We start from the raw sequence: 15,421 nt of genomic DNA on the forward strand, positions 1-15,421 counted from the left end.
TCCCTGGGGATTATGAAAACATATTGATAATATCTGCATAAAATCTCACTTCAGCAATCAGATTTACAGGATAAATGGGAACACTGTCAGCAAATTTCCTCACCTAAAGGAGGCCTAAGAGATTTCTTAACTGGGCCATTTTGTTTAAAAACATAATTGTTCAAACATATTTTAACACTGCATACTTTATATGGTTTGTAGCAGTTGGTTTATTAGTGGTTAGTTATCCTTTATTCCTGACAAAACAGCTGTGGGGTTACCAGAATGCAAAAAGAAATCATTAAGTTGGTGGATTAGCACCCTTAGTTACAAATTATAAAGCCTGTAAAATACACAGTCTTAAGTGATCAATTCTATAAATGAAGTAATCGAAGTCTCTAAATTTGGTTTGATACATCTGTTTTAAAAACAGTGCTATCATTCTGGGCAGAGCCAATAGGTGGCCCTTGGTGGTCACAGCCACCACCGACTAACACTGGCTGCCAAACATGAACAATGTTGAAGTCTGGAGTTACATAACTACTACTTTTCTGGTGGAACCTTTTTGTCACACCACTTCTCTATGGCTGTTGTTCCCTTAAAGATCCATTTTTAAAGCACAACCACCCCCCGTTCAATCCCATAAAACCAAGAAGGTTCTGATAACCAGAAAATGTTTACACTGATGTTGTGGTAATAAAAAGATGTCACATTATTATCACTGAACCCTTTAGGCATGAAACCTACTTTGAAGAGCTCTGGAAACAAAACTGCAGAACAATGGAAGACTGACCCAGAACCTGCACCCAAACAAGTAAGAAACAAAAGGCTGGATGGACACGGAGTGACGACATCTGGTGTCTTACTCTGTAATTATTTTATAAGCTTTAGCAGCGATTTAAAAAGGCATAACTCTTGCAACTTTTCAATCAACTGGAGCTACATTTAAAAAAAAAAAACAACTTATTATACTGTACATGAGTTTTCATGTACTCCCAAATTGCAGCCTTGAGTGCAAAAGCAAATGATAACAGTGAGTGACGAAAAGAATGACTATTTGGCCTATAGTTAAGAGGCAGAATTTTTTTACAAGACCAATGTGAGTCATGGTCTCAGCCTGGCTACCACTATAAAATCTGTCTGATTCTGTTAGTGTATGTCATTTACCATAAATGGGCAATTAAAAAGCTTTATGTACATTACAAACCTCTCTCTACATACAAAAAGCGACAAACTGTACCTAGGTTAAATATAAGTTGAACACAGGACTTTGGCCCTATGTGGGAGCGTTATGTTTTAGATTTATGTATGTTTTTTTGGTAAAATTTTGTAGTTTGAGTTAAAATATGTACCTTTCAAAACACACTTGAAGCTTCCTCTCTTTGATTTGGGTTCTGGCCAATCTGGGTTGGTTGAAAAGGACTAGCAACTGGCAAGCAATACAATAAAAGGCAAAAATATGCTCAATAGAAATGTATTTGCGATACGTCTCAAAAAGGCTAGTAGTAATATGTGTCCCTGAAAATGTACTTGAGCAGCAGTTCATTTCTATAGAAGTATCACTTTTGGGAGACAGTGCTCCGTATAGTTAATGGCATCCCTATGTTGGCTGTTTTATCGACTTTACCTGAGCATTACATCAGGGTGGGGTTAAGACATAGATCATCGCTTGTCTGTGGAGTATGCTGTGTTTTTTGTAGGAGTTTTGTGGGTGTTTGAGAGGAAAGACACCACCCTCTCCATCCGTGGTCTGAGTCTCTGAGGCCATGTTGTCTGGCAAGATATATATATGCAAAAGATGGATGGAAGATCACTTCCTTCATTCTCCACAGCTTGTTCAGGTTGTTACTTTCATAACCCAACTGTTGTCAAAGCACTCTGCATTGTGGTCTTGATCTATACCTTGTTTTCCCTTCGTGTCTCCCAAGTCACTACTATCATCTATATTTCAATGTAGCTGCACGGTCAAACAGAACCTGCTGTTCCTGGAGGTATGCAGGGGTTGCAGGGATTTGCTTAATACCATAGTGAAGATAGAATGCATTTTCGGTGTAAATGCACCCCTCTAATTGTCTCAGATGGAGACCACAAATAGTCCATGACTATTTCAAAAAGATTCCCTGCAGAACTTCAAAACAAACAATGAAAGCCTCCTTAAGAACAGATGTGCCACTCCTGCTGCACAAATTTCCAGTAGGGTAAATTTGAGTTAATTTGGATCTTAGTAAGACTCTGAAATTCTAGCTTAGCTTTATTTTTCCTCCACTGGTTTAAAAAAATAAAGAGATTTAGGTATTCTGGGGATTGCTGTTAGGGGTTGGAGCTCCGTTTTGAGGCTGAGGTGTTTTTAGTTGCGCAGTAATTGAAGAAGTCTAAAAAGTGGATGTTGAATGGCATGCCAGAGGAAGAAAACCATAAAACCAACTCTTTCCTTTTCAGAATGCTAAATAAATCTTAATATGAAATTGGAATTGGAACAGTTTTGGCTTCCGTCTTTTTTTTGTTCGTTAGTGTATGAGATTTGTGAGCGGAGTGGAGAGGATACGACTGTCCTGGATTTTGTCACTACACTACATCTGCATTTTGTTTTAAATTCATACTTTAGGATTTTTAGGAACAATCATTTAATTACTTAATGTTTGTGAAATCCTCTTACTGTCAGGTTCAACTGCAGCTCAAAACAAGCTGCTCATGCTGTCGTCTAGTGTTGTGCCATGTACTCGTGGTGGCCAATTCACTGGACCAAACTGTGTCTACATCACCACAAAAACACTCGAGACAATGTCAGAGCCTGAAAGGTCTGCTTTTCATTATCCATTTGTGTTTTCCAAAAGAGTAATGTCCATAAAATTCTGGAAGCCACAGCACAGTAGACGTCTCAAAATGCACAACATATGAATTTAACCAAGGAAATTTACTACTGGGTGGATTACTTAGAATATTTTTTGCAGACATCCATGGTTCCCAGATGATAACTCATGATCACTTTGTTGATCTCATGACCTTTCCTGTTTGTGTTTTAGTGAAAATTGCCGTCAAATGGGGCACAGTTCTCTATGATGCCCAGAGGGTGAAGAATTAAGATTGTAGAGTGCTGTTGTGTTTTTTTTTTTTAAGGCTACCAACAAGTCAACATTCTTGCTTATTCGGTGGAATATCTACCACTACATTTTGTACAGACATTCAGGATTCCCAGAATCCAAAAGACTTTGACGTCTCAGTTTTCATATTGTTTTGATTGAATTTGATATTTATGAGAGGCATTCATCTCCACCTTGCCCTTACCCAGTATCAGAGGGAATATGATGCAAATATAGCAAATAAATTAATGGTCATTGATGTTCACTTGAGGAAAATCTTAATATCAAATGCTAGTCAGTTATACAAAATAACTAACTAATAGCTTCAGTTTAATTGCACTTTGATTTAGTGCGAATTAGAGTCTGACCATGCTTTTTGGGACTAATGCTGAACCATTTTTAGCTAATTATGTATCATATTTCTGCATACTTCTATAGTTTTTTTTCTTTTTTCTGTTAATTTGTACCAGTAACAAACAGGAACTCATGGTTTGCTGCTACTGAGTCAAATCACAAACAGGCCTCTGCTTGAAATGTTCAGTGAAAACTTTCCATGTATCCAGTGAAAAACCAGGCATTGCAATTTGAACTTTTGTAATGCAGTACCAGTTCATTTTGGAGAAGGTATCAAACTTAAACAGTTTACACATTTAAAGGCATTATGGAGGATGTTTTTTTTTTTTTTGTTTAATTTGTCTGATTCACATAAAATGAATATACTGACCTTTAGTGACTTGTATGTATGGTCTCTAAAAGAATTTTTAAAAAAATAAAAATAACTGTGGACATGGCAGGACCTGAAAAACATCAGCCAATCAAAGCGCTCGGACCGAGGCGTTTGGTTTGCTCCCTTTCCTGTCAATCAAAAATCTTCCGGTTCAGGCCTAGTACGTAGATTACGTACGCCTTGGACTTACGTGTTTTGTGTATGTGTTGCTTTGGTATAGCTTCGTAGTTAGCTGGCGACTTGTTTTGCTCATCTTTTTTACATAATGGCAGCTAAAGATCCAGGGGGACCCAGCCGTAAAAGACAACTTCACGAGTGCTACGCAAGTTTCTGGAGGGGGGCGTTTCTTCGTAAATGTTAAGAGGGGGGATGTTAGAGGGGGTGAGGGAGAGGCTGTATGAGCGCATGCGCATGCTACATTAAAAGTCATAGGAAATTAAATCTCCTCTAATGCCTTTAACATTAGAATTAGTAGACTCCCATTAATGTTCTAATGCATACTCAGTTTAGATACTTAAAACTTTATTTCCATCCAACTGGCAGCTGTGAAAGTAGTTACATGATTTGCTAGCAACTAGACGAAGCAGCAGTGACATGACAGCTTTCACAGGACAGCTGAGCTGCTGAATTACTAGCAAGATGCTAACCTTTCCATCTGCTCTTCTACTGATTTTTTCTGACAGACTATAGCCCACTAACCTAGCGAACTGTTGTCATTTAAGCCTTAGTGGCATGACAGCTATCAGGTACAGGTTATGTTATGTTGAAAAGGGAAAAGAAGAGTTATAGTTTATTAACATTCCAGCAACGTATTTCACAAACTTGTCATAATCTTAGAATGTAAACGTTGCTTTACTCGGTATCCCCATCTGCTCAGCTGTTGATACTTGCTCTGCTGCATGTGCTGCTGAGAGTATTACAAACAATGGAGTTAGAGCAAGTTTGACAGACAAACTGTGGATGGACACCATTTTCGACATATCCCACACCCCTTTTCTTGCATTATGTTCTTTAAAAATTAGACTTTGCATCAGACAATACCGAATGCCGATACCGATATACCTGTCATCAGCCTAATAACTGAGTCAATAAATCATTTGGGCTCTTGTGTTGGGCTCTTGTGCTTATTATCAAATATGCATCCTACATGCTTACATCAGGTGATTAAAATAGGCTAAGATAGCTGCTAAATATTAAAGAGCTGTCATTTCTGAGTGTGTTGGCATGCTGAGGTTAGCTTTGGTGTCAAGGGCATGTTTTGTTTTACCTTGGCTGTAGGAGATTTTAAAATAAAATAATGATTTAAAATAATGCAACTCAGATACTTTAGATCTGTTTCTTAATTTCTTTATTTCCAATAGTTGTGAATATACAATAACTAAATAATAAATATATTTACAGTCCAAACCCCGTTTTAACATTTATCTGAAATATCACTTTTTTGGACATAGGCGCATTCACATTATGAATATTACATTAGGAGTGTTTTCATAGATACTGTCTTTGGGCATGTACTTGACAATCTCCTCTCACATCTTTTCAGGTTATCAATATCAAAGGCTAAGCTGCCAAAGCCAGAACACTAACTAGTGACAACGGCACTAAATCCTGGCTGATAGCTACCAATATGGCTGGAACCACACGTTTCTTCTTAGAGCATTAGGCGAGAGTTTCTTATTAGATCAGACACTATTTAAAGGCAGCAGGTTAGTTGATTATACGTGGCGTTTATAGTTATTATGTAAATTGAATCCAGGTGTCCCATTTGATTCTTGCTAGGTGTTTGTAATTAGATCCAGCTGTAAAATTCAGTTTTACTGAAAATTTGACCCACTTTTGAAAATGAAAGTCAGTGATTGGCTGTCTGTCATTAGAAGCTGCAAACCAACCACTTCCTTCTGCTATCCAACACCAGAATAATTTAAAAGCCTGTTTTAACTGTTATTGCTCAAGAAAACCTGATACAAGTTAGGATGTAAAAGAATTAGCTGCCTGTTCACTGCCACCACCATTACAACCTGTAACATGTTTGCCTTAGCAGCTTTTTTTACATTTCACATGTTTTTATATAGTTATTTGTACCGAGTCCAAATCTAGGACAATTTCCTCCTCTTCCTCCTGTGTCGCCCTTATTTAAATCCTGAGCAGAGCTCCTGCTGCCCGTGTCTAGACAATAAAGTCCTTCATAAAGCCTTAAGCCTCACATCTTCCCGCTTGAGACGGTAAGTGAAAGTATAATCAGCTGTTGCAGCCTGGCGGCCCAACTCCAAACATCAGATCCTTCAGTCCAGACCGTCTCCAGCTGTTGTCTTTATTTCTGATTCTATTCATATTCTATCTCCATACATCATCAGCCTGATTTCTAACTTTCCACTACAGATTTCCACACTTCTCACACTTTGTAGCTGTAGTTTGGAGACATATTCTTTCCTTCTTTCACTTGAAGCTTTTACCATCTTTTTAGATTAAAATCATGAGACCACCAAAGTCATAAGGGTCCATCATCCTGAAACCACGAATATCTATACCAAATGTGATGGCAATCCATCCAATATTGTTTGAGTCTGTACCAAAGTAGGGTGCCTGATCCACTTATAGAACAGACATTGCTGGAAAAACAAAGCTAGTGGGGTTAAAAAGCAGTCAGCAGAAATCTAAATACCTTTGGTATACCTTTGGTTTAAGTGTTTTGTCTTCATATTTGGGGTTTGGATGAAGTTCAGTAAATGTTGGTTTACATCAAGTAAAAGTGCATAAAATGCTTGATCTATCCAAATTGAATGGTTGTCTTTTTACACTCTATTATCTGTCAATTAAAATACAGTTTTCCTATCTCTTGTATCCACATAAGTTGTTAACTTTAATTGTGGTCTGAGTCTCCTGCTCTGCCACAGTAGAAAGCCTTGTTTTGTGAAACTGTTTCCTGGCAAGAATTCTCCACAGTAACGTCACTGCGTATATATTCTCACTGAAAAGCATGATGAGAAAAAACTACAAAGTAAGACTAGGGTTGTTAAAAGGGGGGAATTTCCTGTAAAAAAAATGGGTGTGAGTGTGTGAGTGAAAACCCCTCTAAGCCCCTCTCCAGTTGTCACACTGATAGCCTAGTAAACACACCCAAAAGCCTGTGAACTCAAAACAGCCATAAACAGGTCATGCTCCCATCCCCCGGACTGATGGGTGAAGAGGAAACCCACCACGGCAGACCAAATGGTTTAAGCTGGGTGGGGTGACAGCAGTTTAACCCCTCGGCGGCACACTGGTGACTTCAACAACAACAACAACAAAAAAGAGGAGACAAAATGAAAAGAGGCGGAATAAAAAAACGCTGGGCTGGCAGTAAAACAGGCAACACAAACTGTGAGAGGACATCCCAACTTCAAACACAATCGTCCTCCACCAACAACACATCCTCCATCCTCTCGTTGCAGCCGGTGTCCAAGGGGATCAAACCAAAAACAATAAGTGTGACCAGGGCTTGGCTGACTACTTCAAAGCCACTGAGACTGTGGACAATCATCACAGCTAATCACTGAGGGGCACAAGAAGCAAACCTCACCTGGTTACATGCAGACCACTCACAGCATCTGGAGAAGCAGGTAAGATGATTTTGTCTTTCATTTGTAGTAAATCTCAGTCTGAGAGAGGAGGAGTGAAATGTTTGACCAATATGCAGAGCATTCTTCAGATAGCTTTGGAATGATCTTTACCTTTGATGTGATTTCAATCTGCCTGCCATTGTTTCAAAACTTAAATGTAGTATATTTAAGTGGTTAAAATAGCCTTGCAAATAAAGTTATAAATGTCTTATTTTTCATTTTATGGTGAGGATTAGGATAGATGGACACATTTGCAATCAATTTACAATCATTTGCACAAACATTTCACCCCTTGAAATGAAGAAACTTAGAGAAAAGCAACTGTGTTTTTTTTTTTGTGGTGAAGTTCCAAACAACACACGTCTTGGAAAGTCACTTTTACTTCCAAACCTGTTTTTTCCACATAATAATCACCCCATAAACATGGTTACTTTCTTGGTTCTGGATGCAGCAAGTCATGCTAACTCTTCCAAATGTTTCAAAGTCATGAAGTGGAGTTTCAGCAAAGCCATCAATTGGAAACAATTCCACAAAGCCATACACTGCAAATAAAAAGCCGTTGTATAATTAACATAGCTGGCTCAGGTACAAGCCCCTGGCAGGAAATTAGCCATTAACATATTCCTCTGCATGTGTTTCTCTTAGTCTGTCAGGCAGATTGTACCCAATATTTGTTTTCAGTAAATATATATTCCATTTTGCAGAGATCTATGAAGGCCTGACTCACCATTTTCAGCAGACTGGATATTTATTGCAAATCTTACACACATTATTGCTCATCATTGAATTGGAATAAGAATGGAAGGACATCTTGTGTGTGTGTGTGTGTGTGTGTGTGTGTGTGTGTGTGTGTGTGTGTGTGTGTGTGTGTGTGTGTGTGTGTGTGTGTGTGTGTGTGTGTGTGTGTGTGTGTGTGTGTGTGTGTGTTTTGCCAAACACAGCCAATTTAGTCAAATCAAGAGATGTGAATTAGCACACTCTTTAAGCATCTTTGTAATCTTAAATTAAAAACATCTTCCTGACATTCAGAAGTGTTTTTGGTAATCCTCACTTTTTTTTTTTTGGTCTGTAAAAGACAGATGTTTCTACCTGATGCTAAATTTTATGAGATGGACAATGTGACTGTTCATGATTTCATCCACAAAAAGTTTATAAGGCTGCTGATCGGTCATAGCAGAAGAAAGGCAAGTGAAAGCACATTTTCAGTGTTGACGTTCCAAGCAGTTGTAGGTTCTGCAAGATGGGCTGGAAATTGTATCCTGCTAAGACATTTAGGGATGTTGTTGTTGTTTAACTAGCTTAAAAATCATTGGATTCCATTTGCTTCAACAGCAAGATTAGAACTATCTTTAAATAACTACAGCTTGTTGGAATATATGAGGAGTTGTGTGAGGCTAACCTGGGCAGCCAAGATTATTAGGACAGCAAAGTGACAGCAAGTAAACACAAAAAGCATGTGTCCATTCATCTAGATTGTAGTCTGACAGATAATTCCTCTAAAAGTCCAAGGGACAAAAGTCTGGGTGTTTAATTGAATGCACAAGATTACAAACATGTGTAAAGGAATGATCACGGCACACAAATGCACGTTGGCAAACACCGGAGGAGCTCTAATGGGCTTGCACGGCTGATCATGGATAAATGTTGCTCCTATCCTCACAAGTTAGCAGAGATTATCCTGTTAGATTCTAGTCTTTGCCGTCATCACCGGAAATTAGCCCAATCTCATGCTCGCATGCTGAAAGGTCACCAGTCCTTAGACTACCTAGCTGATGCCTAAACAACTGGCATGGCCAACCTGCAGATAAAATCCCCTCAGCTTAAACAGTGTCCTCCCTCCTATAACACCATTACCTCTCATGTTTGCAGCCGATGTTTTGTACTTAAGTACAGTGCGTCACCTTTGTGCTTTAGCAGCAACATAGAACAACGTTCCTTCAATCTTAATAATGTAAGTTGAAGTCAAACTCATAAATGTAACAGAAAACAGAAAATTGTAGCTACAACTGCACAGAATTCCAATGAGGACTGCTTTGAGTAATGTTTTGGAGTAAACTGAAGTCAATGTTCTACTCAAAGATGCATATTTAACCTGCTTCCTGCCTTATACTACTGGAAGTAAAAAAGCTCAACTATGGTGAACTGATTTCTCAGATCAAGCTACATTCCCACATTAAAATAGTCATCTTTTGGTGATCATGTGCTTACTGTCTAGGTACACAGGCCTGAAGTTCTCTTGCTGGATCTACTTTAAACTGTAGTGATTGTATTTATGTATTTGGAGACAATCATCTGTGCATCGTAGGTATACTGAGCTGTTTTTGTCTACCTTGTGTTAATCCGGGATCCCCTCTGGGCACAAACATTGTAAGACTCTGATTTCCATGTAGGAGACTAATTAATCCTCATTGCACTTTGGACTCAGGCGCAAAAATTAGCACAAAGGTTGGCAAAGGTTGACTCAAAGGGATTTGTGAATGAGGCTCACAAGAGATCGTGTCCCCATGGAAGGAAGGGTTGTACATGTGGGAGTCAGAAAACACAGAACAGGCAGACTTGACTTACCCTGTTTATAAGTGGGCCATGGCGCAAGTCTGAAAAGGCTTAGCTCACTATACGCCTCCTTAGGATTTGACCTCTGATCTTGGGAGATTCTGATTGGCCAAGAGAAGCTTTGGTGTCATCCTGAGTGACAAGCTGGCATGCGTTGAATGAAACGCCAAAGGTACAAATACCGCAAAGTAAGAAGTACGTCCCCATCATTTGGGACCAGACTTGGTAACTTGCTGAAGAAGGACACCACAAAAGGAAACATACAGAGCTGCAGGTAAGACGGCTGGCTGCAAGGCAAAGGCATCAATGCATCTGAATGGCAGGGTTGGGAGTTGTCTGTCTTGCAGCTTTAGTGTTTTAGCTTTATGAAACACCTTTCTACCATTTGCGCCACATCTTGTGCTCCAAAGCTGGGTCACACAGGTTTGACCTCTGTACAGTGAGAAACCAGGAGCACCTCTCTGCAAAGGAGTGATCTGGCTTTGTCTTTGAAGTGCACCCATCTATGGAAAGCATGTCCTACCCGAAATGAGTTCGAGCAAACATGGAGTGCATCAAGAATTTAAACAAGCACCAGATGGGCAGCTGAGAGGAATCAAGTAGAGGCTTAAGAGATGGGTGGATGGAAGATGGGCAGAGCTGACTTTGGATTTTGTTCATTCCCTTTTCTGTTTTGTTTTCATAGTGTTTGTTGCCATAGTTTCTTTTGTATGGTTCCTTTTGCATCCATCTCTGGCTTTCTAATATAACTTTGTCAGTGGTTAAGACCATGCCATTTGTCCTTTCCCTGAGCTGCCAAACTCTCTTCTCCTCTTGTGAACATGGTCAATGTTCAACTGAAATGTGTGCATGCTGTTGTGTGTGTTCTATTTGCATGCATCATTGAATCGTCTTAGATGCATGGTGATCTTAGCTATATATGTCACAACAGCCCGATCTCACGAGGATTCGTGAAACTGTCACGTAAATTTTTGTTTCGGCTTCGTGCGCACCAACACGATTTCGTCATGTTTTCGTGCCGCTCACCACGAAATGCACACCAATGTATTTTAAACGGCGGACTTTTCGTGCCACTTCAGAAACGTATTTCAAAGAATGTGTATATTATATTTTTAATGTAAAACCGCGGCGAATCCAACGCTATATTTTGTATGACATCGTCCCTAAACATAACCCTAACCATAATCCTAACCATAACCTAACCATAACCTAACCATAAGCCGGTGGTACACTTACCAATTTGCATAGGAATTTCAAGAATGTCGGCGGCCGGCGGCCGCAAACGCGATCACACAGCAGTATACGCCGATGGACAGCTTAGATCGTCATGAATCCGCCGGATTAAACCACTTTCAGATGTGATACCACAGCGAAAAACATTTTGTGTGAGCGGCACGAAAAACATGACGAAATCGTGTTGGTGCGCACGAAACCGAAACTAAAACTTACGTGAACAGTTTCACGAATCCCCGTGAGACCGGGTTGGTCACAACCCACAGCCGGATGAACAGTGTGCATGCCAAGTCTTCAAGTTCAAGCTTTAAGTTGTACTAATGCAATTACAGTTGGACCTGGCTCTGCATCCTGTCTTTTGAGCTTAACTGTCATTGGCAGGCAAAGCAGAGACCCGGGAAGATTACAAACCAATGAAATGAGTGATAATGACATTAGTGGTAGAGTATATGACGCACATTGATGGTGGCTAATTTGGGGACCACAGTTTGCATTTAGTTTGCACTTAGTCAGCTTGATTCGTTGTATTTGATGGTTGTGCATGTGATCCATAATATTTTAAGTGACAGCATGAAACAATTACCAAGGACTGTTGTTAATCTCAAATGCAAATCAGACTCAGGTTTTTCATGTGCAAACAATTGTGTGGCTCATAATTTACAATGTGAATCTCATTCGTCAAAGCTTGCAAGGGTTTTCAAACATTACATTTTATCTGATCCTCTCAACATCCTGAACCTCTTAGGATGTCCGATCTCTTTGAACTATCCTGTCTTAATGCTGATGTATCATTGTAGCACATACACAGCTGGGTTTGACTATAATATTATCATTTTTTCTTCCTTTCAATGCAGGTTGAGCAGTGAAATGGGACTTCTCCTGAAGCTTCTCTGCGTCTTGTGCCTGGTTGGACTTGTTCTTAGCCAGGGACATGCCTTATGAGGAATATATGGCCCAGATTCAAGCCTGTCCTAAAGAGTGTCGCTGCCCCCCCAACTTCCCCCGTGCTGTCTACTGTGACAATAAAGGCCTGACAAAAAATCCCAAAAATCCCTCCTCACACATGGTACCTATATCTGCAGAACAATCTGATTGAGGCACTGTCAGCAGATTCCCTGCAGAATGCCACCCAGCTGCGATGGCTCAACCTCAACCGCAACAAAATCACCAGCGAAGGAGTGGAGGAAGGCCTCCTCAGCACAATGACTCATCTGGTGCACCTGTACATGGATGACAATCTCTTGTCTTCAGTGCCATCTCCTCTGCCAGCCAGCCTGGAGCATCTACGTCTCTCTCGCAATCGAATCTCAAAGATCCCTGCCGGTGTCTTCATTGGTCTGGACAAGCTGAACCTCCTGGACCTCCAGGGGAACAAGCTGATGGATGATGCTGTGACTGAAGTGAGCCTGAAGGGACTCAACAACCTGGTGCAGATCAATCTAGCCAAGAACCAGCTGAACAGCATGCCTCTGGGCCTGCCGCCCACCACCACCCAGCTTTTCCTTGATGGCAACAACATTGGACAAGATCCCAGCTGGCTACTTCAAAGGCTTGCCCAGAGTGGCATTTCTGAGGCTCAACCACAACAAGCTTGGTAGCGGTGGGGTCCCCAAGAATGTGTTTAATGTCTCAAGCATTTGGACTTGCAGTTGTCCCACAACCAGCTGGACGAGGTGGCCCCTCATTCCCTCAGGCCTTGAACACCTTCACCTTGACCACAACAAGATCAAAAGTAGGTCATTCGAACTGTAGATGCAGGAATGTATTTTTTGTGCCTCCCTGGAACAGGGCTTCCTTATAATGTAATTATTTTTCCTTTTTCCATTTCCAGGTGTGAGTGGCTCCAATGTGTGTCCTGTCTCTGTTGATGATGCCGACGAGTCAGTCAACGAAAGTGCTCCCCGGTTGCGTTACCTCCGACTGGATGGCAATGAGATCAAACCGCCAATTCCAGAGATGTCATCCTGTGCTTCCGTCTCCTTAGGTCTATTGTAATCTGAACAGAAAAATTAACAGCATATTGTAGACTAATTCTAATTTCCCACAACTTGACTCAGATGTTGATCTGTTAAATGAGACCTGTGAAGACATCCATGTTTGCATGTTCATGAAATATCTGACTGTAGTTGGCATCAACTTATTTTATTGTTGTGTCTTGGAAAATATCATTGTGTTTGTTGGTGGCATTTGAGTGAGATCCAAAAGAAAATACAAGTTGTGGGAACTGATGGGTTAGAAGCTTTAATTGCTGCAATCTGTTGACTGCTAGTTGTGCCTTATGTGGGTGTAAACATCTGCATGTAGAATTTTGAACCAAAATGTATTACAATTTAGCATGACAGTATACAAATAGAAGGAAAATATGTATTACGGCCTGTGGAGAGCTTTTGAGGACTCACTGTCATTATGCTACTTTGAGCAGGAGGCAAAGTTTCTGAATGTGTAGGCAAAATATCAATTGAATTTTTTTTCTTTGACTATTTTCTATTTGACTTTATATTTGAAGGCTTGACGCCAAATGAATGATCTTGTGTTCTAGGTTTGTGGTCTTAATTACTTACTTCAGAAAACTATTCTGTTCCACAAATATGCATATTTACTGTAGGTAATTTATTTTTATTTAATATTAGGGAAAATCTGTGGAATCCTGTGAATATTCACAGCCAACATTTCGTAATGTTTTGTATAAAAACAAAAGAAAGAACTGTTAAAAAATGCCAACACACTTTGTAATTCTGGTTAATATTTTTCTGACTGAACTGAGCAAGAGATTTCATTTTAATGGTCTTCAATTTGAATAAAACTTCTCTGAATGAACATATATCCTGGTGTAATGTTGTCACTTTTCTTCACAACTCCAGCATTTTGCTAGCCTAGCCGCGCTAGACAACCCATAGCAACGAATTTAATTCTCTGCCAGGGTGGGTCTAGTTACCTTCGGTAAGCCTCGAGGTTGGATGCTCCTAAAACTGACCGACGAATCACCATGAAGTGTAGAGTCAGAAGGCGGGCGTAACTAAGTGACGACAGAGGCGCGACGATTCTGACAGAAACAACTAGCCTAGCCGCACTAGACAACCCACGGCAACGAATTTAATTCTCTGCCAGGGTCGACAACAAAAATAACAAAAATCGTTGAGCTCCATTAGCACCGACTCTGAATAATCTTTCTGTTAACATGTCTGTAACATACTTGAGCTTCACCCATTGACTGTATAAATAAGACTTCACCGAACTACAGCATCCTCTGATTTCTGGCACTTTAGGAACTACGTCAGCGCTGATTGGTTGTATACCTACCCAACTGCTGCAGAGTGATTTGAAAGACAACCTTTTAGTCCGCCTCCCTCCCTGTCGAGAGTTCCTAGACCCTTGTGTCTTCAGAGCTGGGTCTAGCGCGGCTAGGCTAGCATTTTGCATGACTGTAACAAAAATGTAAAGGTTGTACTGCATATAGTAATTATATCACTTGGAGCCTACCTTTTTGATTCACCGTAACATTTTAAATTAAGTATTAAAAAAGACATTTCCATCCAGTTTTCTGTAATGACTTGATTTGAAAGTAAACACACAGTTTGCCATCATCCACGCTGCATTATTCACCAATCAGCCAAATAACAGAGAATTACAAATAAATGATTTGTGTAGCTGTGACACAAATTTATAATATGAAGTTCACTATGTAAGTTCACCACCAGGACAGGCTGTCCATAAATCCATCACTGCTTTGGTATGTAAAGTTATTCTTAATAAATCATGATTTATGTAAATCATGTTGCACCAAACACTGAGAAAATGGTTAAGTAATTCTTTACTCATGTGCTTGTAAAACTACAGTATCTAATCAAGTGCAATCACCTAAACAAGCTGTAATGTATTCTTTAAAAACAGTGTGAAATACACTAACTGTGTAGGACTTCTTTCTATATCACTTATGTAAAAGGCTGTGTTACAGGTGAGTGAAAAATATTAGATAAGCAAAGCAACAGTACTTAGTAGTAGTAGTAAGAAGGCTCTAGTTACGGTACTTTTAGCTCCGGTCAGATTTTTATTCACTGTGGGCTCATTTTTAACTACAATGTAAAGTCCTGCACCTCTATGGAAACAGCACAACCATGACTACAAGTGGAGAATTCAGAAATCTATTTTGTGCAGTAAAACACTATTACAATGCCATGAATCCTGAAAAAAAATGACAAAATGGAAGTTGCACACTTTGCGCAACTTTGTAAAATATCTATAGCAATGGT

At 39.9% G+C, this 15,421-nt stretch overlaps 1 protein-coding gene across 1 annotated transcript; it reads left to right on the top strand.

Moving 5' to 3' along the window:
* Positions 1 to 12,026: 12,026 nt before the first annotated feature.
* On the top strand, positions 12,027 to 13,992 carry kera (keratocan). Its single transcript, XM_022190117.2, is given in 8 exon segments — positions 12,027 to 12,098; positions 12,100 to 12,204; positions 12,206 to 12,691; positions 12,693 to 12,804; positions 12,807 to 12,847; positions 12,849 to 12,903; positions 13,003 to 13,122; positions 13,125 to 13,992. Coding segments are annotated over 8 exon segments (1,026 nt in total). The 5' UTR covers positions 12,027 to 12,038; the 3' UTR covers positions 13,172 to 13,992.
* The last annotated feature ends 1,429 nt before the right edge of the window (positions 13,993 to 15,421 follow it).

The sequence above is a fragment of the Acanthochromis polyacanthus genome, chromosome 1 (genome assembly GCF_021347895.1).
Source record: "Acanthochromis polyacanthus isolate Apoly-LR-REF ecotype Palm Island chromosome 1, KAUST_Apoly_ChrSc, whole genome shotgun sequence".
In the NCBI taxonomy this organism is placed as follows: Eukaryota; Metazoa; Chordata; class Actinopteri; family Pomacentridae; genus Acanthochromis; species Acanthochromis polyacanthus.